Consider the following 26,459-nt stretch of genomic DNA (forward strand, 5'->3'; position numbering starts at 1 on the left):
GTCGTACACTCGAAACGTTACCGGAGACGACGATGTCGCGCGACGACACGAGTGCGCGGAGTATCGACGATGCACAACAGGTAAACTGCAACCGACACTCGCGACTCGCCAGTCGCCATTTGGGTATAGTTGTTGTACTACAACAACAACTGTCAACTCATCTATAACTACTACTTATAATGGTAATAACAATATAATCAGCACCTAGGATAGTAATAATAATAATAATAATAATAACAACATTACGTAATGTAATAATGCTATTATTATTGTTACGTGCTGGGCGTTCGGCAATAAAGGCGGAGCGACGGTACGCGGTGGTGGTGGACCGCCGGTGAACGCCCATCGGGTCGCAGATACGCGGTACATATTATACGCGAGCCGGCCACCGGCACACGGCCGTTTATCAATGACGCGTCGCTGCCGTCCGTATCAGCTGCACCGGTCCGTCTGTCTGTCCGTCCGTGGTCCGTCCGTCCGCGCGCTCGTTTCTCGCGTCGTCGCGATAAAATATTGTTACTGCGATCTTTCGTTTCGTCGATTTTTCCACCGCCAGTGTTTCGTTTCCCGATCGGCATTTTCGAAATAAACCGTTAAAATGCGTACGACGACGATAGTGTATACGGCCCAGTTCGTTTTTGGGTGTAATATTTTTTAAATTTTTTGTGCTCCCGTATGTATTTCTCCGACGGCCCTTTTTTTTTAGTGTCTTAATACGAATCATATCATCATTGTGCATCATCCTCGCGTGGCGAAGTACCATGACGCGCAGTCGATGCCGAGTTTGGTGGTAATAATATCGCAGTTGACGAGTGTGTGTTTATTTTGATATAATATTATTATTCGACCGGTACGATACGACCATAATATAATATTGTTCTATCAATATAAATTGTTCCGCGTGAGGCACCGTCATGCACGTCGAACTGGACGGCGGCGGAGGTGGCGGCGGTGCGTCTCCGTGGGCTGCCGCCGCGGTACTCGGGCACCACCACCATCATCACCATCATCGTCCCGCCGACACTGATCACCACCACCTACACCACCACCACAATCATCTACACCCCGCCGCTGCTGCGAACGGTTTTCACCCTGCTCATCCAGCTCACTCGCCGATGGATCTGCACGTGCCGCAGCCCTTTCCGTACTATAGGTAGGTCCAAGCTGCAGTTTATATGACATCGTTTTAATATTGTATACGTTATTCTGAAATATTTACGTTTCAGTTCCTAGCAAAACAATAATGTCGGTTCCCTTAATCCTCTTCCTGTAGGATTTGGTGTCCAATATGATTTAAATAGGGACTCCGATTCCAAAACCTGTTGACTTTGGTATACCGCTATTCCAAGTTCCAACCCATGACTGCAGTGAGTTACCCCGTTCAATAATCCCGGTGCACAATACTACTGCTGCAGTTATAATAATAATATTGTAACGCACGATTTTGTTCACGATTACTATAAAAATAGAGGTATACGCATTAGAAATTAGAATTGAGTATAGGACCCATAAATATCTGCACCCAATGGTATTAGGTACATAATATTATAGGTAGTTTGTTACTTTGTTATGTTTCCGATAGATACACATCAAATATTAACCCATTATATAGCTTATTGCATTCAATATTATTTTTATTTATTCATATTTAATATGTATATTAGGTATAATGTATTAAAAATACAAGGCATATAAATATATAATAGGTAGGTATAAACTAAATCAGATTTATATTATAAATTGAATTGTGATGGTTGAATTTTTATGTTTGATCATCCGGGATATATATATGCCCGTATACGTATCTACGTAGGTACCTACTTGATACTTCTATAATGCGAGAAAAACTTAATAGGTATTTTGTAATGTATTGTTTTAAGAAATAAATAATTAAACAGTAAGAATTCGAGAAATAAACGATAATATTATTAGTTGAATAATATAATATTAAACAAAATTCAATAAATATAAAAAAAAAAATAAAAGTATTTTCACATTTATTATATTAAGATGTTACCTGAGGTTAAGGCTGTAATAATACTTAGCAAAGGGTTTTATACAATAATTTAAATATTATACAATTTAAATGTATGTGCCTGCTAAAGTAGACATAACATTTAAAAGTAGTAAGTTAAGTACATATAGGCTGTAAGGAAGTTTAATGGTAACATTTGTGCTTAAAATGGTATTTTCATATAATAATTTTGCTTAAAACATTTAAGGTTGATGGACCAGTTGCTTTCGACGATTTTCATGTAAAGTAGGCCCAGGTTTACATTTTTTTCAATTTTAAACGCTGTTATCTCTAACAGCTAGTCAATAGAAGTTTCCAAACTTTGTTTTTCGTATACTTACCACTCATGTTTATTACAAATTAGTCGCTATAGTGACTAAAAATACAACTATTCAAAGTGTCAACATATTTACTATTTCTAAATAATAAGACAGAGCAAAATTATCTACATTTTTTTTTATAACTATCTAAATCCGAGGCGTGTGTCAAGAATTACGGTTTATCGGTGTATTTTTCGTGATTCAGAATAACAATATTGATATTAACATCCAATAGTAATAATAATAATTTACACAAAATATAAAATAATTGTATATCCACCATATACATAAATAAATAAAAAAAGGAAACAATTGATGTAGGTACTATCATATTGTGATCTTTGGCGTACCATTAAGTTGACTTTCACGTACCGGTACCACGCGTACGGCTTACCACAGTTTGGGAACCTTTGGTCTAGAAAGTAGAAGTTAAATTAAACATTTTTTGTATGTGTAAGTATTTAAATAATGGCGGAATTCGATTTGACTTGGTGTCATATGCGTAACTTTGATTTAGTTGTTACATGGATTAGAATTCTTCAAAATCAAAGTTAAAAATAAGCCTCTCTCTCCACTTAATATTAACAAATAAAACTCACATAAAACGTTGACAAGTCAATATAGCATAGTTCTCATCGGCTTGCAACAAATGAACAAAACTGTAATAGGTACAATTACCGACATTCACATATTATAAGACATGGCACAAACTATCTCGATACGGGTAATAACTGATAAGGATTAGTAAGCCACAGTTTTTGATTGGCCTTTAACCGAAGCTTTTTGGCAAAACATTCAATCATTTTTAATGCTATTCTATTTTAAAATAAATAATCTCCGTGCATCATTAGATTGGAATAACCGTGAACACAGAATATCATAGGTACAATTTACTATTCATATTAAACCTATTTAATACGTATACTTTATATTATACACAGATATATATCTATGGATATTAACAACAGACTACAGTGCTAACAGGTTGAGTTTTATAAATCTCTATATAAAAATATTAGATGGGCATTATATGATATAATATTAATAATCACTTTACAAACCATTAATTAACCTGTTATCCATTATATATTTGAATATTTCTGATTATTGTGAGGACGTGGTATGCATTTCAGAGGGGGCTAGAATAACTTTTAAGGGTAGTAGGTAAGCCCATATAGTTATACACTTATACCTACGCCGTTGCTTGATATTAATATATGTTGTATATACTTAGGCACTATATTAAGGGTGTAAAACGAACTTCTCCAGTATTATTCATATTATGTGTAATATAATCTCTTTTGATTCGTATCTCCTCTTAAGAATCCAAAAACCGTGATCTGATAAGTATCATTAGATACACAGTTAATAAGCGGAGAACAAGTACATTGACAATAATGTAGTTTCGAGGCATGTATATAGAGGACAATTAATTATTATAGATTTTGGAAAGAACGAAAACGTTTTCAGTTTTACGTAATGATGTATAACAATATGGATTTCGTTTTAATCAGAGAAACTATTTTATTAACATTTAAGCCTCACACTACACCGTGTCGTGTGATTTCGTATTTTTATATTTATACCAAAATGCAATATCAATTATATAAATATTGTACCCGGTGATAACATAATATTATTTTATTTTAGTTATCACTTTTCCGCACATAAATGTAACCACACGGTCAAAAGTTGAATATAATATTCAACTATGCTGTATCGTTTGGTAACTATGGTTTCTGTGATTATTTTACACGTCACGGTGTAGTGTGAACCCGGCTTTACTTAGAATGACGATCCATCCTTAAAATCCATGGTTTATAAAATACGGTTCAATACATGGTATAAGAAAATTGTAAGGCCTGGACGCCTGGTTCACACTACACCGTGTCGTGTAAAATAATCACAGTAACCAAACGATACCGCATAGTTGAATATATTCAACTTTTGACCGTGTGGTTACTTTTATGTGCGAAAAATTGATAACTAAAAAAAAATTATATTATATTATCATCGGGTACAATATTCATATCATTGGTAGGTATAAACATAAAAACACGAAACTACACGACACGGCGTAGACACTATATAACCCGGCTTAAGTAGTACCTAAACATTTTTAACCCGTGTTCAAGTGCTGTATTTGATGTAGTATACAATTGATAGAATGTAGGTAATTAATGGTAGAGAAAGTGCTTTGAAATAATTAGTTTAACATTTCAAAAAAATTGTTCGTATACTTATATGTATCAATATATGTATAAATATTACAATTCAAACAAAGACGTATTTTAATATTTTATTATGATTCGGATGAATGTGTAATGTGTATATTGTATGTAATTTATGTGTATATCATTTATGACATATTTGCAGGCTTAATACTTATTTTGTTATGTATACAAAACACGATGTCCTCTATTTTTTTATAAACCTCTCAAATATTTTGGTCTCCCATAAAATTATCCTTTGTTGCTTAATAGCCACTATATAGTCGAATATGCTTCGTATATACTTTATAATACCTGTTGTATAATTTACGTTGTCTATAATCATATAGTAATATTGTATGAAGTTAAAATATACTTGCTATAATAAGTAAACACGTCTTGACATGAAACATGAAACTATATTTCACAAAAGCGATACAAATCGAGGTACATATTGATAAAGATAGCTTACGCGTTAGAATAATGTCTCTAAAAAATTATATACTGAATAAATATTAACTGCAGTATGAAATATAGTAGATGTGTGAAATAATAGTTAAAAATTTAACCAACGAAATTGTTTCAAAACATCAAAACGATATGTTTTATTGGCTATTACTAATAATTGACAATACAATCGTAAATAATAAATTGTTTTAAATAATATATTTATAAAATCAGCAACAGAATTGGAAACCAGTCACGTGAAAGAAGTCCGCATTGGATGGATGAATACAACAGTCATCGAGTATAATATTATAATATCTATATAGGTAACCACTGATATGCTTGTAAAAATGTATCGAAAGAGTACTACTAATATTTAGAACAAACATTTATTAAAATGATACGAAAATAATACAGTATTTAAATTCAAGCCATATTTATGATAAACTAATAAGTAATAACATATTAATGTACCTAAGTAATTGATTGTAATAATCGTTTAAAATAACAAATTGATCACAAGTAAAAATAAAAAAATATGTTTAGTGATTTAATCAAAATATGACCGATGATTATTTCTGAAGTATAATTATCAACAGTCTCCAATTATTTCATACATTACTATCACAATTATTGTAAATTGTTAAGTACAGTAATTGTATCTAATATTATTGAACTTCTGTGTCATTATAAATAAGGTTTTGTAAATTTGTAATATCAATTATAATTTGTATTTGACTTTTGTTAATTTTAGATCAATACGTGTTATGATGAAAGGTTTTTCTGTTAAATTTGTTTAAACGTACATTTTTACAATCAAATGAGATATAGATAGTCTACGTATGTACAAGGGAAAATTAGAAGCTTAGAATGTGATAGGAAAGATTAATGTTACGATAATAATAAAAAACATTTTGCGTAAAAAAATGAAATTTAACTAAACAATAAAATAGATTAAAACTGATTTTAAAACCCTATATAAAAATACAAGAATTATTTGCCACATTATATTACGCCATAGTTCATGTAGAACACTTATTAGATGCTGTCTAGTTAATTTGTCTACATATGTATTTAATTTAAACACAAACCGGTTTATTTTTATACCATAACTTCGAAATATTACATGCGCTGCTCCGTAAAAACGTCATATCACATAATAATAGATAGGAAAAAACTAATAATTATTTTTTTTATAATCATAATATCACCTAAAAGCAATATGTAGACGATATATAAGGAACCGCCTACTATGGGTAATAGGGCTGGTGAGTATTTTCTCATTACAAACCAATGTGGGAGCAAAGGAACATAAAAAAGTATCAAAATTATTGGGTTGCGGTCGCTCTAATGTCCTTGATGACCTTCGAAGGGATATTGGAATATGCTTTTCTTATTCGAATCGAAGTTATTATGTTTTTTTTTATTTTGAAAATAAATATATATGTCATTGTGGTTTGTAATATGGATTTAGGGTGTATTTACTGAAAGTTAAAATATACCAAAATCCGTTATAAAAAAATAAAATAGGGGATTTGAGTTTCTCATGAGATTTATGTAACCTCTGTCTAAAATCATAAAATGTGTTCAATGTAAGTATTAAAATATGTAATATGTATAATACTGCAGTATATTATTTGTAAAATTGTGCATATATGAGTTTAAGTAAGGTAGGTATATGGTAGTTGGTATAGGTACGTATCAGCTCTTAATATTATTATTATTATTATTGTATTATAATTGAATTACGCTGAAATAAATAAATAATAAATAATAATACAGGTATCTTTTTTCAATCAACTTATAATAGGTAGGTAGGTATGTATAAGTAGGTTCGTATAAATAGTTACTATAGTTTTTATAATCAGTTTTAACAAAACGAGTGAAGAGTTTTGATATTTCATAATATTTAATAAGTTATTTTCCATTTCATTATAACTTTGTATTCATAATATGTCGAGTTAAATACTAATAAATTTGCAAAAAAAATTTTTAATATTATTTTTATGTTTTCATAATTTAACGTTAATAATTATTTACTTTTTGCATCTAAAAATATCGAAACAAATTGACTACCATTTCGGTAGGTAAAGAATTTTTTTTTGTAACTCCATATAAAAATGAGTTAAATAATTAATTTATCTCATCAACTATACACATATTAAGATGTATACATTGAAGTCTTGAACAGTCAGCGATTTAATTAAATTAATTTGGAAATAATCTTATAGGTACCTACCTAGTATAAATATAAAATTTTTAATGATAAGAATGCAAATATTATAATTTATAATATATAAATATGGACTGACACTAATTATGTAATTATATTTAATTATTAATGATGGGTATAGGCGGTAAAGCATATTTTAATTTTTAAAGAAAATGCACATTAAAATACTTAAATGAACATTTTTAATTACACTTCAGTATATATTAGGTTAATTGATAGTATAATGTGGAAAAGGTAATCATGTTTTCCTCTTCATGCAATAGAAATATGTATAAAATGTAAATGATGATCCGTCATTGACTATATAGTAATACTATGGTCTTAGCTAAATTTAACGTCGGTAAATTTGGAATAATTAAGATTTATTGTAATTAAAAACATTTTATCCGAATAAGTAGACGAATCAGTGATATAGGATATAAATGTAATGTTTATGGAATTTGTAACAGTAAATAATATCTAGGGCATAAATCGTTTATATTATTTTTTTTATAATCGAATTAATTAATTGGCAGTGGACGTATTATTATATATATATATTTTTTTTACTTATGTAGGTATATAATCTATCTTATAATGCTGTGCGTATAATAAATTATTAATTTTATATTGACATATTTATGCAAATGGCTATTCTTACAGTTTACCGCGTTTATAAATTACTGATATGTATTTTCTTTTATTATTCTATCTTACCTAGGCGCAGAGAAAAATTATTATTTTTGGACTCGTGCTACCACTGTCGCTATATACACGCTAAAGATTGACAAGCTTTGCCCGTTGACAGGTAGTCGCTCCACATTCCAGCATATTTATGTGCTCTTTGTTTCTGCAGCGAGCCCGAGCACTCTCATTCACAAACGGAAACGCAGCTAAAGGAATAAGAATGAAAAAACAAAAAAAAAAAAAAAACATAAAAATATATACACACACATAGATACGATGTCTTTACAAATACCAATAATTGACTACATTAGAGTCAAAACTCGAGGTTCCTCTCCGTATTGGAAACGGTCATTGTTCAATGAAAACCGATTCAATAAACTCGGTTATATGAATAATATGTTAGATCGACTGAAATTGTAGAGACATTGCGTTTGTCGTAAATCGTTCATTCGTTCATATAGGGTCGTTGTCTGTGGGTGTAGTATATAAGACGTGTAACGTAGTGCGGTCTATACAGGGCGCACAAATGGGCAATATTATAATGGGCTCTCATTTACTGGTATTTATTTTCCAAGCATACTTTGTAGAAATTACCAACCATGGTATGTGTATGATAATTATATTATTTTGGTTTTAATATAAAATATGTTGTGTCTGTAATTACACTATCTGATAGTTATTAACGAAAATAATCAATTATTTTATTATTATCATCATAATATATTGATATTTAAACATTGAATTTTTTAATAAATCAAAATTATGGATTTTCTGAAATAAAATAAAATAAATAATTTTAAAAGCAAATAAAAATTTGGAAACATTTACTTGAAAAATATACCACACATTATAATATTATGCTTGTAAATATTATTGATATGTATCATATGTAATACCACTTTAACATCATAAAATATATAGGTAAGTGCATTTTTTACCACACCTTTGTAAAAATATGTTATAAAGAGGAAAAAGATAAATAATAAAATAATGTTATGGTTTTATTTTTCAATCGTATTAGATATCTCATTAATACGTTACAGTTTAAATCGGAATTTTCGTAAACTCTGAATTGATTATTTAACCATTAACCAATAAAAATCAGTTTTAATCATAGTACCTATAATATGTTTATATGTATAATGGAACTTATACAAAGCGTATAATGGTTATAATATGGAAAAATGCTACATAAACATAGAGTTTTAATAAAGTAAGGCATACCTACGATTAACAATTACTTAGATATTATTATATATTTAAATCGATAATATATTATTGTATAATAATAATCAACGTTTGTATAAATCAACAGTCGTCTATAGTAAATGTTATGAACTTCAATCCTTTCGACCCTATATTGTTTCAATAATACTGCTAAAATATAAAAAAATATAATAATATGTAGGTACACATACGTATACGTATATATTTGAATAAAATTGCTATTATTGTTATAACGAGTGGACAGAATTTAACGACTCTGGTGTAATATCTATTATCTACATTATATACAGTACCTATATATATTTTTAAATGCTCGTTTATATAGAACACAACTCGTGTTGACATATTCATCGAGCCTAGAATCTAGATATAATCTATAATATATAAATATAAATAAATAAACCTATAATCGGTTGAAATCGTGGATTTCGTCCCCTTTTGTCTTTATCTGATGATCAACCGTAGCTGGTAGGGTAATAACAATGATGATATTATTATTACCACCAGTTATTGCTCAGTCTTTTTTTTCTTTTTTTTATTGTATTAACTGAAAATTTATATTGCACCGGCGCGGGCCGCTGGGTACCTGTAGAGAATAAAGTGCCACAGTTCTGTTTTGTTTATTTTCCTTCAGACTTCAAATAGGTACGTGATGGTTTATGGAACGATGTGGTTACATGGGGTGGTATGAATTATTGTGGACCGGCCCATCCAGTAGATATCGTGTGACAAAATAATTATCATGAGATTCACATTAAAACAGAAAGAGAAATGCCGAATATTGTATATCTGATAACATTTTTGAGAAGAGAGAGGATAAGACACTATAGTATTATACATCTGATATATACCATATAGGTAGGTACTTTTTATTCAGTGGTAGTACCTTAGGTACTAGATTACCGGTTCAGCTACTGCGGATGTATAACGTCCGTGTCATAATAATTTACAAGTAACGTAATAACCTTGTAATTTTTATCGCAACGATTTCAGTGCAATGTACTTTTACTCAAATTCAGCAAAAAATAAACAATGAATAAAACATTATACACAATTATAATACCTATTCCAATAGATTGTTTGACAAATTTTAGTAAAAATAAACTTTGTCTTTTTGTAACTTTATATGTAGGTACTTACTTACACAAAATCATTGATGCACTTTATAATACTGTTAGGTATTTATTAATTGTAATAAAAAAAATAGTTGATACTATAATTAAATAGCACCTATATTAATTTGTTGAATGTTAAAAAAAATTACATTAAAAATCTGATAAATAAATAGATACCTTCTTAAAAAATATAAATATTAGTCGAGTATTGGGAAAGCCATTACGGGCACACCAAATTCAAATTCAGATATTATGTAAGATCTTGATGAAATTGTAATTAAGTGTATATTATTTCTATCACATCATTATATTTTGTCATCGTATACTGTTCATAAACAAAATAATATACAATGGTCTATCGCAGAGGAAATAAACGAGACGCATTAATATTAATTGTTTCAATAAGAATTTATTATTATGATCAAAATAATTAATACTATTATTTTCTATAGTATTCAAAATAAGTGCCACGGACATGCGCTATTGTATTATATTACTCACCATCATAACATAATATATAATAATATAGTATTATAATCTGTACACGATGCACAGCCCTCCACACGGGCGCACATAATACAATATATATTGTATATTATATATATATGCAGCTAAGGTACCTATAGTTTTCGTTAGGACTATTAGTGCGGCATAGTGTTTTATTAATCCTGAGCAATTTGGGCGTCGGGAAAAGAAGTACAGGACACAAGAGACGTGCGGGAGCGTCGTCGTGGGGATTATTATTAGACGTCGTAAATAATATTTGAGCGACGGTGACGACGGCGTGGGGATGAATGTGCGTGTATGGTGCACGGGTGATTGTCGAAAGTCAGCTGGAACACAGTGGACCCAGCGCCGGGTTAAAGGGGACGGTCGACTCTAATAAACCCGACACGAATTCCACACAAATCATCCGCAGCTTTTCCGCGCGGGCATTACAGCGAAAAGCTTTTTAAATATATATATAAACGCATGAAACGGCGATGGTAGAACGGAACGGTGCAGGGGAGATACGACCGAAAGCCGTATTGTCACCCGATACTAGACGGACTTACACCCTTCGACGCGCATATATATGAGTGTTATATGGACAAAAGTCTTTGATTTATTAAGGCGAAATGAACAACGACCATTGCCACTCCGAATTCTTCAAAGTCCCCGTCGACATTTCAATAATAAAACGGATGGCGACGGCGGTACCCTGCACTAAAGATGATGTGTCATAATTTTAACAAATTTTTAAATTCTTAGACTTACGTATTTTTATCTTTTCATAAGCTACCTACGTGTTAAAGTTATCAATTTGTCACTTACTATAGTGCAACATGTAGCGTTTATGTCACACTCGTACTAAAACGATTGTGGGCTTGTCAATATCAATACAAGTGTTTGGCCACTCATTACAGTATAATACTGTTTTATATAACTATACATTTTATAAAAATTTAACTGCAATAAAATAAAATAAATGTTTATTATTAATTTCCAACGTTAAAAAAGAATATAATGATATGTTTAGTGTAACATTAACCGTCAGAAAAATACTTACCTATTATAGTCTAAAACTGAAAAATAAAAAAAAATAGGTATACAAATAAATATGTATAAAATATTTCAAATGGACAATAATTGTTAATTTCAATAACAATACCGAGGATTTATTTAGTTTTATAATATTTTATACTTACTATAATTTCAAACTCTATGTACCTATACTTAATTATGATATGCCAAATAAATCATTTGTTTAACTCGTAACAAAAATAATAATCGTTAATTTTAAAAACTTGAATCACACATGTGACATCATGGTTTATCATACAATTAACTTTTCTGTTCCACTTAAAATACAAAACAGAAGATAAATTTAATTTTTTTACAATAAAAATAATAGTTATAATGATTCTATTAGTGAATAATAAAACGATTATCTTATACATTAATATGAATAAATTATTGAAAATTATATTTAAAACCAGTTCTTATAAATAGGTATTTATATAAAATGTATTTATAATCGAATGCATTACAAAAACTAAGTTTCAATATTTAATTAATATTATTATTATTATTAATAATTTGTTTTAGTAAAATGTACATACAACCATAAAATAAATTAACAAATAATCTAAAATAGGTAATAGGTGTATTTTTATTTCTTTTTAATATATTATTTTTTTGAAAGGTACCTAATACAAAAATATTTTAGTCTATATTTTTTATTGATTACCATTTGTAGGTAGTACAATTAAGTACAGTTCATGACAAGCTTTAGTTTTCATTACATATCAAACTATCAAAGGAGGTTTATTCAAATAACTCTCAGAATGATTAGTATAACCTCTTAAGAAACTGTTGTTTGAAAATAGTTTTTTGTATACGTTTTTGTTGGATCTATGACAAATTATACCTTGAACTATGGTAAAAAAGTACGTTTTATTCATTAAACCATAGAACATTTTTTATTTTAGTTGCTGACTAATGTAAAAATAAATAGATATAAATTGTATTATTATTAAAAACAAATTGTTGAATAAAATTGATTCGTTGTTTAATATAATACCTAAGTAAGTAAGTAAGTACATATACGAAACAAAATGTTTCTCGGATAGGTATTTATATCTCATAAATCTAACTCATTATCACAAACATAAATGGCACATATATACAGGCCGATGCAGTAGGCATCATGTTCGTTTTAATTGAAATCTTGTGTCCAGACGTAACTATCGTGTTTTGTTGGTTAATTCTTTCAAAGTAGTCGTGTACGGGTAATGGCATATGTTATAAATATTGTCGTCGAATGCCGATAAATTACTTCACACCAGTAGCTATTAAATTACGCAGTCAAATTCGCCAGGCTATATACAGAGTATTACGTTTTTTCTTCTTTAATCAAGGACATTTATTAAGGTCTTTTTTTTCTATAGTTCATGATTTTTCATTTAAACAAACAAAAAAATAGTGTAGGTACACTGTTCATTCTAGTATTTTTTGACAAAATGTTAATAAAAAATCTTTTGTGGGATTCCAATAGTTGTTTACCTACACGTTTGCAGTAATATTATAACGTTTAAATTTTAACGAGTAGACACGATGTAGGTAGATATATATAGACATCACAGCTAGACCATAAATGTAATTCTAAGAGATAACCGATGTGTATCAAGGAAGTACCTAGCTATTTGGTCTTAAAATTTTATTCCATACTTGAACACAAAAATGGCCTTTGCTCGGATCCATTAGACACCCCATATACGCGCTTAGAAAGAACCGTTAACACACAGTTTAACACGCCGTAAACCATTACCTGATATTTTCAACCTATGGATGGCCATTGAAAAAGTACAAGCTTATCTTCCCGATTCCACGCTATCGGTTTTTTATTTAAACCATCCCACACAACATACATATATTTATTTTGTGTACAATAAATATTTGATAAAAAATCTTGATGAATAATAAATATTTAATTTTTATTGATTAAAAATTTTTAAATATTTTATCAATATTTAATAAACTACGTTTGAACCATTTGGAGTTTTGCGATAAATATTTCTAAACAAATATTTAATTGTTATTATCGACTAATGTTCATTAAAAATTAAAAATTAAACAATTAATAGAGATTTATTTATAATCAACAATAACTATATTATTCCAAATTAATAAAAATAAAAAAATAATTTTCTTGAAGCTACTATACTTTTATTATTAAAATCTAAAATTTTAACTATATCATATAAATTATCTACATGGTCAAATATATAATAGGCAAAATATTAGGTAAAATAAAATGAAGTCATTTAACACATTTTATGTATGTGAAACTATTTATTTTCATACAAATATTAGTATAACTAGGTATATTGTTATTATGTATAGTACATAATAATATAAATAGGTATTATGATATAAATAAACATAATATATTATAATAAATCATTTACCTTTTTTTAAGTCATATGAATCATTATAAATAATATATATATTAATTTGAATTATATAAAACAAAATATTATTAACTTTAATCATAGCAAGCTTGTGCGAATTTGATTACATTATACATTACATATCAAAACAAAAAAAAATTTCAACTATTAAAAAAGCAAATTTAAAATATTTTTAAATTTATCACAGCTTGTGAGAATGTGTAATACTACATAAATAAAATATATATATTTGTATATTAATTTAAATTATACAAACAAAATAGTTTTAAATTTAATCATAGCTTATGAGAATCTTATTACATAAATAACACATACATATTGTATATAATATATATTATTATATATTATTTATAATATTATAGGTATAAAACAAAATATTTTTAAATTTAATCACATCTTGTGAGAATATGTTACTACCTAAATAATATATATGTTATATTAATTTAAATTATATAAAATAAAATATTTTTAAATTTTATCACAGCTTGTGAGAATTTTATTACCTTATAATATATAATATATTAAGTAGATATATATCAAAACAAAAAAAAAAAAATTAAATTCTTCAACTATTAAAAAAAGCAATTTAAGAAGAGAAATTATTCTTATCAGAAATTCTTTTTAAATTAAACGGGGCTTGAGCGAGAACATATTTGATGATATCCTCCATTTCATTTTGAGATGAATGTTTAAATTTATTTTGCTTCTTAACAGCATCTAAAAAATATTTAAAATGAATAATTATGGGTACCAAATATATTTAGGATGTTTGGGTATTTTAGCTCTATAAAGCTGCAAAATCTCATTATTTCTGATTAAAATAATATTAATAACTATATTATATAATAGTAATACAATTATATCATACCGAAAATCACAGAAGTACAACCCAGACTGCAAAATTTTTTTTTGCCTTTTTTACCGGTGTATGAGAAATCTTTTAATAATTCGTCTTTAAATAATTTTCCCATCACCCGTTTGACCATTGCCTTGACATGTTTACCGCCGATGTATGAAAGTTCATTTACCTAAAAAATTAGTATACATACAAATAAAAGGAACATTTTCTTTATACATAGTACATTAGTACTAAATAGATTAAAATACCGGTTACCCAACAGCATATTATATAATTTCTTACCAACTGAGTACGGAATTCCTTACTGCCAGAAATTTTTTCTTCAAAGATTTCAAGATCAATTATATTGTCAAGAGGTATATTGAAATCTTTATCAATTAAAGAAGATGATTCATTGTTGTTAATATTGGAAATGTCATATGATGGAATATTTTCAAGTCTAGTTTCTATTATCTCCAGTCTTTGGGCCATATCTCTTTGGTTATTTACTACTCGCTTTAATTCAAATTTTAAAAATGAAAGCCTATGAAGCACTTCTTTTTCAAATTCTGTAGTTCCTGATCAAAATAAAAAAAATATTATCGATTTACATTTTTTAATATTTTTAATATATTGTTAGGTATTATTTTGAATATACAAATATATTTATTATTAGTGATAAAAAATGAATTAATATTGAAAAATACTAAAATGTAGCAGGTGTATATTATATAGCAGGTTATATATATAATTATATATTTGTTATAGTATCCCATAAATATTAATTAATTTAATAATTATAATTAACATATTGCATAAAATATATAAGATTACCATAACTTTAATTGTGCACAATAATTATATTAATAATATAAATAATTTAATATATTAAATACAATAAAATAAAAATCCAGTTTAAAATGCTTATTTTAGTATAGTTTTGTAAATTGTTGTACAGAACCCTATAGATATTCAAAATGTAGAGTAATAATAAATGTAAGTTTTAATTTACTTTAACCAAATTTATATGGTATATATTATCATAATTCATAGCAAAAATCAAGTAATGGGAGCTTTGGTGATTGTATAAGAAATAAAACTATAGTTACCTATATGAAAGTTTCATTTCAATATAACTATATCCTATATTTGAAACAATAATATGCATTAACTAAAATAAATGGTTAACTATTATATATTATTATGTGCAGTTAAAGTATTAAGTAATAATGAAATGGATGTTTTACAATTAATATTATTTTATTTATTACACTAACCCTTTGAAACTGATACAGAATTAGAAATTTCTGGAGTTCTGGTTGATTGTAATTGATTGCTGGCATATTGAGGTGTCTCGGCTAGGTGTCTCTGCATAACTTCTGAGCTTCCATTATCAGCTATTATATCGTATTAGAAATATTAACTTTTTTCATTGTTTATATATATAGGTAGTTAAAATAAAATTGCATGAAGAAATTACCAATTTCAAGATCAGTTGATTTTATCTCATTATTGATAGTTTCAATACCTTTATTATTTAAGTTTTTATCAAGATAATCATGTTCAAGATTTGTCTGATCAACTATATAAAAAATAAATATATAAAATTATATATTTTTGCTATAACTACAGGCTAAAATTCTTACCATAGAAAAATTATAGAAGCTACAACCACTTAATGTAAAAAAAAAACAATGACAACAATATATATATTATCAATAGATAAAACAATATTTGATTTGCCTGCCCATCATACTACTATACAAATTATATATGAAATTATTTTAAAACATTTACCCATATAATTTTTGTTCTTGGAGGTATCATGAATAGATGTATTATTATCAGTAAAAGATAATTGTTTCACAATTGATGACTTTGAAGCATAACGACCATCTGCAGATTTTGTAAGAGTACTATTAGCTTGTAGATTTTTCAGCACTTCATAAATTAAATATAAATAAACCATATTTAAGTAATTAAACATATTAACAATGAAAGTTATTAGATATAATTTTACTGGCTAATAAAAATATGATATATATATACATATATTATATAACATACATTTCACTTTTTTTGGAGATGGTGACCATCCGTTTAGTAATGTTCTTATTGTACCTTTTTTGCCACCTTTGATGTTCTCATCACTACAGTTACCATCATCAGACTCTAAGTTAAAAAATAATAGTCTAAGTATATAGATTTGATCATATAACATATGTTTATATTTTTATGATATATATAGGTACCTGAAAATATAGGACACAAGGTTGAAACATTTGATACTGCCGTTTTATCAGTTCTTCGTTTGGATTTCAATAAAACATCATCATCAGTAGATGAAATGTACATGTTAGTTAATCCTTTTTTTACCATTTTCCGAGCTTTATATAATGAATCTGAAATATTATGATATATGTTAACATGTAATAATGCATATAGTCAATAGTGTATATACTAACAATAATCAGCTACAATATATATATAACTTAAAAAGGACTTATATTATAATATGATACAGCACAACACAATGTAGCATACATAAATGTATATTAACTAAATTATATGTTACACAAATAACCTATTTTACCAGATATTTTCAAGACTTTGGCCAAATGATAACTGTATTCAACATCATTAGGAATGCTTTTTAGTTCAACACATTTTTTTAATGCATTGGCATTTTTGGTATTAGGCCATGCGCACGTGCCTTCTTTTTTTTTAAACCAGTTAGCTGGAACAGCTTCTATTGAATTGTCTTCATAAAATTCAACAACCAAATATTGAGTCATCTTTATTTTACACTATACCAAAACATATACACTATTAAATACAATTACAATAAATGACTAACATAAATTAATATAATAATAAAACATATAAACAATAAAAAATAAATATTAAATAATAAACAGGTACAAAAAAATGTATTAACATATATATCAATAAACTGTCAGTAATTCAAACATTAAATGAATGTAAAATAGGGTATGCAACATTTACATTACTATTACTAGTCAATATCATATATTTTACGAATTCAGTATTCTCAATGTCTATGGTGGAATAAAATTCTGATAAATTGTTCACCACAGCAATACCTAATTTAAGACTACTGATGGGTTTATCAAAAAAAATGCCAATAGTTTCAAAATGCTTAACTACAAAAACATTTTTTTCTGTCATAGAATCACGACATATATTAAAAACCTTAAAAATTTTAAGACCTGTTTCATCTGTGAACCCAATATAGCTGTCAGATGAAGACTTAATATTTATTTTAATATTATTTTTAAAAACTATCTGGAAATGTGGAACGGTTAAGTGCTCAAATACTGAAGGTCCATAACTGTAAGGTTTTTTATAAATTATTTTTTTTTGAGAATTCAAAACAATTGGTTGGTTAAAGAATAAAGATTCATGGTAACGTTTAATAACTTGTTCAAGTGGTTTTTCATGCTTTCGGACCATTTTTTTTAAAACTTTCATGTAATTCTCAAAAGGAAAACATGAACACTCTTCAAGCGACTTAAATTTTTTATAATCGTCAACAATGTGCAATAATCCATGCACATTATGAGAAATAAACTGAGGACCATATATTTTACTAAAATTTTCAACAAAGTATTTAATAAGTTTTTCACTGAAATTCACTAACTTGTCAGAACTACCAGGACATAAGAGAACCCTAAAACTGATGTGCAAACACAAAAAATGAAAATAACATTCATTATTTAAAATATCTTTTAAGACCACAGGTCCTGTATATAATAAAAATAATCTAAACTCAGTTGCTTTAAACCGGCAAATTTCATTTAACCCTCTACATTTTCTTGAAAAATCACTCGGTACTAAGGTATTCAATAACAATAAATGCTTTGAAATATTGTTAACACTTCGACTTGGAATACGGACATTGACAGGAGCATTTTTTGATACACCTAACCAGAGTAATAGCATCTTTTTCATAACCCCCAAACATACCAAATGCATATAGTCAAGACTGAAATCTTCAACTATATTTATACCTGGTATTTCAGTAAGTATAGAAACAGTAGAAGTGATATGGTGATCATCATCCACACGATTTAAGAAATCCGAATGAGTTCTTTTAGAAAAGTTGGTTTCCAAAAAACATGTTGTATTGTTTATACGTTCTCCTTCTATTCTACATCTTATACAGGATGAATAACCAGCGTGTCCTTTTACAGATAAAATGAAACTCTTAGCGGGGCAGTCACAACAAAAAGTATCAACTATCACAATTTTTTTACCAAACTTTGTTTGCATGCCATTTGTATACAAATCTTTAAGTTCAGACACCAAATATTTTAAATAATCATTACAAGATTGAGGTTTTTCTTTTCCCCAGTACAACCCTATAATAAATATATTATGTTGACTATAAGGATTAATAGCTGGGTATCGAGCATATCCTAAAATTGGCCAAAATGTACTTGAGGAACTTTTTGTAAGGGGTAATCCGTCAATTCCTATTACAATTTTAATTACATCATCAAAATGCACCAGCATATCACCAAGAGAATTTAAGCCATTAGAAACCCCAAAATGGTAATATAAACCAGGTGACACAATTTGAATATCATTACATTGATTAGGTTTATCTGTTTTTAATACAGTTCTAGCATCAACTGGGATATCTTTAAAACATTTATGACATTTTAATACTTTCAGTAATGAAGACAAAGAATTGAGAGTGATGTTATGAGCTACTGCCCATTTTGCTAATGATTTTAAAATACAATCTTCGTCCTCATACATATCAAACGAACAACTAATTTTAAGTTGATCATTGGTATCAAAATCCTCGTCAAAATCAGAATCTGAAGAAAATAAATCATTTTCAAATTCATTATCTGCTTCATTTAAAGAATTAATTGAAAACCCATCACATGAGATTGGACTACCTGGTAATTTAATGTCGGTAAATAGTTTATTGGCATTTGATACGGATAAATTAGTATTTTCATTGGCTAAATTATAATCTACTTCATATGATGTACTTGGTTGTAGTTCACATTCTACATTTTTATCATTGTCATACAGATAATCTACCATTTCCAGATCCTCCAAAAATCGTCTACGTTTAGTAGACCTACTAATATTTTTATTGTTTGACATACTTAGATTAATGACAGTATAGTGACAAAGACAAGAAGTTAATAATACGTACAGTCGACAGTCGTAACAGCTAGTATATCAACAGTGAAATTGGCAATAACACGGAAGCTTAATTACAAAAAAAAAACAGAAGATTCATAAAATGGTTTAGTGTTAGTGCCTATCGGTACCACTATATTCATATATAATAATATTATGTATAATTTATATTATGTCACTTACCAAATCTGAAGCGTAACAACGGCGTAAACGGTTTTCGTCGTATTAATACAATAATCCGTACCAGACGACAGTTGTAGACAAATTAGTTGAAAATAGTGCAAGACATGGAATAATAAATAATAACTAAAAAGAAAATACGCAACTACGCGATATGGTGTGCAACGCGTACCCCGCACTTCACTCTTTATCAACAATTTCCATGTCTAAACATATAGAATAATATTGGTTTTACACACAGATAACGGTTATAAAAATATTCATTTTATCGGCGATTTTACTCGGTAACAATAATAATATAATACGCACTGGGTATGTAGCTATTATCATAAGCTGGTACTAAATGATGACAGTTTTAATTGTTTACGATTTTCAATCCTTTTAGGTCGTAGCAATTTTGTAAATTATTGTACTATTGTAGTGACAGACTATAGACCACGTTCTTGAGCCATATTAAGGATATTTTTCGACATAATAATTATTAGTACTATTGAGTCGTATCAGCAGATTATACAATGCATCATAGACCTGTAAGCTAACGTCCTGCCATGGCCCATGGTTAATCCAAACAACATAACATATGAGCATTGAACATATAAGAGAGAAAAAGCATGTTTTGGGTTATATAAATAATGTTTCGGCACACAGTAACGGCCAAAACATCTATGCGATGTCCATTAGTTTATTATAGGTCTATCGTCTATGCAGTGCATTATGTCTTATTGAATAAGTTAATTAAAATAACGTCTTATTAGGCACTATTAGTTCTAAGTGCATTATATTAATAGTGATTGATGAATAATTCTATATTCGCTATACATATCCGCTACGTCTGCACATTCTATGAGTTTCGCATTCTATTTGTTAATATATAATATACATATATTGTCGGTGGGTGTGTAAAAGGGTATAAGTCTATTATAAGTACCTATTAATTATAACGCGTGTATATTTAAGTTCAAAATATATATCCACCAAACTATTACAGCAACTATATATGCTTTTTAATTGCAATTAGGTACCTAATATTATATTATACCATAGAATATTATATGCATTATTGAGCATTCACATACATGTCAATATAAAATTATTATATACACAAAATTACAAAATCATAAAATATCATGTTCGCTCGGTTCTATATAATGTATAGTTGTAATCGCTATTATATATTATTATTTATTATTATTATAATGAAGATAAAAATAAAATTATAATATACTTTTTAAAGATTATAAATACATATTTTTTTAGGAAATGTATTTCATGTTACATTTCAAGTTGCATTCAATTTGCGATTTGCATTGAAAATAATATATATTTTATTCGATGAATAAAATATAAAAATAGAATAATAATTATAAATATTGAATAAATTATGAGTATTAACAAAAAATAAATATTAATATAGTTAAGTTATTTAATGTTACATTATAAGATACATTTAATTTCCAATTACTATTGGAAATAAAATATATTTTATTCAATGAATAGAAAATATAGATAGAATATTAATAATAAAGATTGAATAAATTATGAGTTTTAAGATTTATTCAATTTTTAATCATCATTAAAAATTAAATATTGTTGAGCCAATATTTATTCATAACTATACAATGTTTTGGTTACAGCGTAAAAAATAAAATATTTTATCAATAATTAATTAACTTTTAAATTTAAATATCTTAAATCCAATTCAAATTAAATATTTATACAATTGTTTTGATTGACAAATGCTGTGTGGGATTATATAACTTTGTTTAGTTTTCGGAATAAATATGTAATTGTAAGAAATATAGCAATAAAAAAAAAGTCATATTTGAAATATTTATAAATATTGTACTTGACATTTTGTAGAATATACATTATATATTTCATTTATTTATTATTAATTTAACGGACATAACATATCCTTATAGTGCTTATACAGTATGGGATATACAGAAACAGTAATAAAATCACATTAATATAAAATAAGTCGATACAGTGATATAGAAAATATAAAAATCAAGTGCATATTAAAAATTGTATACAGAATAGAATAATACGCTAATAGAGACAATTATATCAAATATAAAACTAAACTTAAGCCTAGATATGCTCAAAAGGATAAGTGTTATCTGCAATATATATGTATATATTAAGTGAAGGAAGTTTTTAGCAACAGTTTTTAAAATGTCTACATGTATAATAGGTAGGTAACCTAACCTAACCTAACCCATTGGCGGAATACGGGATTGGGAGGGGGTTGAAGGGGCTTAGCCCCCCAAAGTATGTCAAGCCCACTCCTTTTTTAGTTTTGTAGGATCGAAGTCCCCCCGCTCCCATTGATTTTAATAATGTTAGCCACCCTGAAATTTTAATGGATTTTCGCCTATGTATCTACCTACAGTTATTATTAACCTCTAAATATTTTTTAATACATTTTTATTGAAATAACATATAGGATCATAGGGGTCAAACCACACCCAACAGCATTATTTGGACACATAATTAGCATTTATAAGACAATTTAACTGCAATTGTATTCAAGCACCTTCTAATAAAATAAATAAATGATTTTCATTGAATTTAAATGTTAAAAAAAATATTTATTTGCAAACACTGACATGAATTAATAACTATATTTGTATTTGATATATGTATATACTAATATATAGGTAAGTACTATTTATAAATATTATACGACCGAAAAATAAGTCGACGCCTACACAATTGTATAGCAGTACCTATATAGCATTGTTCAATTATTTTTTTTTTAGTATGCACTTACAAATGACAATTTAATGGCGTAGGTACCTTTATTATACTAATACTGTATAGGTTGTTTTAGTGTGCAAAATTACAAATTCCAACTTTAATGAAATATTTGTCTGGATTTGTAAGCGTTAGTTTTAACGACTGTTTATGAACCGAATAAACTCGTCTTATGTATTTTTAATCTTATACTTGTCACTATATCAGTTCATCAAAGCGTCAGGAAGACACAAATATGTCTCAGCCCATTGTATGGTCAAACTAGGTGACCTCAAAAAATTTTAAAGTACAAAAAAAAACGTACACATTTCTTTATGAATACTATTTTAACATGTCGATTGCCTACAGGCTTTTGGGTCCCACAAATGGTAATGTTACATAAATTGCATACCTCTTTCCGTTTTTTTTTTCTGACGTAGAAAGACTGAAAAAAAATTGAGGAGTATCAGTCGATTCTTTATTGGACTCGTGTCTAATGCGTATGATGACTGTTGTCTGGCCATTGTTTATCCGATTAAATTTCAATTATGTCGCGTCACGGATTTTTAATTACTCCCGTCCGTACCTCAGGTACAGATAATTAACACGATCAGGCCCTATTTGGGATGTCGTAAGCCGGGGGAAAAAAATAGGCAAGAAAAATTCGAGGTAAATAAGAAAATATAAGAAAGAAAAAAAAGATAGGTAGGTAGCGTTTTATAGCGTTTTGTACACACATATATATATATATGTGTAGTCATATTGTAACCACGACGGTTTTTTATCCAGACACGAAGCGAATAGACCATTACGGAAAAACGAGACTCGAAAACTGGTCCCAAGCAGACGCGTCTGTTTATAGGGCTTGTCCGTCCGTTGTTGTCAGTCCCGTATAATATCAGTGCCATTGCAAATTCTTAACTCCTCTGCCGCGGTGTATACATCATATTATAGCATTTGCGACAGAGTGCGGAAGACCTATACACATAATTATCATAATCATCCAGATAACGTACATTATATTATTATGTATACAATATCACAAACGACGACAGAAAAAAATTATCTTAAATATTACGTATATAACGTATAATATAATATAATAGTATATTTCCTAATAACCTTAGTTGTTGAGGCTTTAAAGTAATAAAAAAAAAAAAAAAATAGTTTATTTCGGTCACCCCCTTTAATGTGTTGTTGTACTTAAGGCAGAGAAGCGAATTTTTTTAATACAAATGTATTATATCGTATTATGCATAGTATTCTACTTATAAACGCTGTATGGAATTATTTTCTACAATAGTGTAAAATGTGTATAAAACATATTATACAACAGTAAATTGGTACCTAAATACTTCCCAAGTGAGTTTGTAAGAACGTAACGTTTAATAACTAATATATATATATATATATTTGAGTTGTTACTTGTTACACTAATCTATTGACGGTATATACTAATATCATATAAGTATCATTGGATTTATAATTTAAACGTAATTTTATATTATTTGTAATTAAACAATCAGAATTGATGTGTATGTATAATAAGTAGGACTACCTACATAATGATAGTACATATGTTATATTTGATTCGTAATAATATGAAATACATTTAATAATAGCTTGAAAAAAATTTTCAAAGTAATTCAATACTTCAATTTTAGAATATAAAAATAAGCTTTTGAGTTTTTGATCATAAACTTTTGCTTATTTTGAAAAAATCAAATTTATATATATATATAAGAACAAGTAACAGTCCGTATGTACAAATCTAAATAAGGTACATAAATGCCTGATTTATAACATATGATATTATAACAGTAAAATTGTAACGTAAATTGTATACAGAACTTGCATCTTAACGGATGGGCAATTTTAGAAGCCAAGTTTTGTAAGCTATCAAAATATTGCAATAATAATATGATGGTGTTTTAATTCGTCAATATACTAACGACGAAAACAGTACTAGGTAGCCCAATCAAAATAGAAACTTCAGACCTGTGCCGTGTGCATACTAATTCGCATTCTACATGCAATTCATCGGGTCACATGCGTGCAACTGCTTGGCTTGACTGATATTATATGTGATGTGTCATGTTTGTTATTTAAACTGAAACTAGCGCGTAAACACGTATAATACCGTAGTTTGTCAATGGCAGAATAATATTATAATCGCGATATGAATTATTATTCGCAGTGAACAAACACGGCGAACAATATTTTTTTTATTATTATTTTTATTTTTTTTAAATATATTTATAACAACTGTTTTATTTCTGGTGCGTGACAGAATCATTATATTATAATGGTTTTAACATTTTATACTATACAATGTATTATTATGATACTATAATAATAATATGTATAGGTAGGTATAGGTACGTGTGAATGTGCATGTACTATCTGGTATAGACATCTAGGATGCTGGTTCTGGGAATCCTACAACGTACGATCGATTTCCTCACGATCGCAAGTCGCAACAGAAAATATGATTGATTGGTGAATTTTATAATATCTTGTAAACAGTTGCTGGAACAATATTATTACTAATAATTATTATAATAATCTATTATATGGCAAGACATAATCTCTTTCCATGCTGTCGGAGTCCATTTGTTTCTATCGTGTTTGTACCAAAACATATTTATAGGTAAAATGGCAATGTCTATTAGACTCTTTAAATATAGCGGATATTTAACGAATTTAATGTATTCGTTTATTTAATATGCTATTGAATATATTATATTATACATTTATGATTTATTATACCTACTTAGAATACTAGTTCAAACATTTTTTGTAAATTCAAACTTTAGAAATCATTAAGTATCTAAAAGATAATATTCAGTAACATTTTTTTCATTTTCGTTTTCATAACTGATTTAAGTATTTTAATTTTGAAAAAATGTAAAACTACTTTTGTTAATGACTAAATTGAATTTCTAAGGACTTAAAACAATGTGTAACTTAAGACAGAGTGATTCCTAAAAACTAAAGTATGCACTAGGTATGCAGTTAGAAAATCAAAGTGTATATTTCGCGAGTTGTAGATGTATAATAAATTGCATAACTTAAAGTCTTTATTGTGTCTGTGCGTGTATTTAATTTTAAACAGTAATTATGAAACCAGTTATTTTTGTTTTAATAATATGCTATTAGTGACCATGGATAGTATTAAGGAATTCCTATTATCTTTTATCAACTATCGATATGAGTGAATATTCAAGTAAGTTTCAGTCAACGAATTTTAGATACTTTGCACTTCTAAGTCAAAAATTTTAAGTAGATAATATCAAAGAAATATTCGGCTCTACGAACACTATTCTCACGAAA

At 27.8% G+C, this 26,459-nt stretch overlaps 2 protein-coding genes across 4 annotated transcripts in view; one reads left to right on the plus strand and one right to left on the minus strand.

The window, feature by feature from the left end:
* Positions 1-395: 395 nt before the first annotated feature.
* Positions 396-26,459, plus strand: part of LOC132942962 (protein trachealess) — a 136,477-nt gene continuing 110,413 nt past the window's right edge. Inside the window, exon 1 of the mRNA XM_061011685.1 lies at positions 396-1,153. Coding sequence (XP_060867668.1) covers positions 915-1,153 — 239 coding nt within the window. The 5' untranslated portion in view covers positions 396-914. The remainder of the gene's footprint in view (positions 1,154-26,459) is intronic.
* Positions 14,451-21,320, minus strand: LOC132943107 (uncharacterized). Of its 3 annotated transcripts, none has more exons than XM_061011916.1 (10): positions 20,391-21,320; positions 17,617-17,830; positions 17,276-17,425; positions 17,091-17,195; positions 16,821-16,964; positions 16,504-16,605; positions 16,301-16,420; positions 15,327-15,601; positions 15,054-15,213; positions 14,451-14,902 (listed from the first exon to the last, which is right to left on the minus strand). In XM_061011916.1, exons 2-10 carry the CDS (start codon positions 17,816-17,818, stop codon positions 14,772-14,774), a joined length of 1,389 nt encoding a protein of 462 aa, XP_060867899.1. In that variant the 5' UTR covers positions 17,819-17,830; positions 20,391-21,320; the 3' UTR covers positions 14,451-14,771. The 3 variants fall into 3 exon arrangements, with proteins under 3 accessions (XP_060867899.1, XP_060867900.1, XP_060867901.1); XM_061011917.1 differs by lacking the exon at positions 20,391-21,320 and adding an exon at positions 20,221-20,228; XM_061011918.1 differs by lacking the exon at positions 20,391-21,320 and having other exon boundaries at positions 16,821-16,919; positions 17,617-17,963.

The sequence above is a fragment of the Metopolophium dirhodum genome, chromosome 4 (genome assembly GCF_019925205.1).
Source record: "Metopolophium dirhodum isolate CAU chromosome 4, ASM1992520v1, whole genome shotgun sequence".
NCBI lineage: Eukaryota > Metazoa > Arthropoda > Insecta > Hemiptera > Aphididae > Metopolophium > Metopolophium dirhodum.

Bases quoted from the DNA above. Each gene is read 5' to 3' on its own strand.
- LOC132943107 (XM_061011916.1), bottom strand. From the start codon at position 17,818: ATGACTCAATATTTGGTTGTTGAATTTTATGAAGACAATTCAATAGAA. The intron at 16,606-16,820 runs GTAAATGTTTTA...TTTTTTATATAG, and splicing joins CAAGAACAAAAATTATATGG to TTGATCAGACAAATCTTGAA. The intron at 15,214-15,326 runs GTAAGAAATTAT...CTAATTTTTTAG, and splicing joins AGGAATTCCGTACTCAGTTG to GTAAATGAACTTTCATACAT.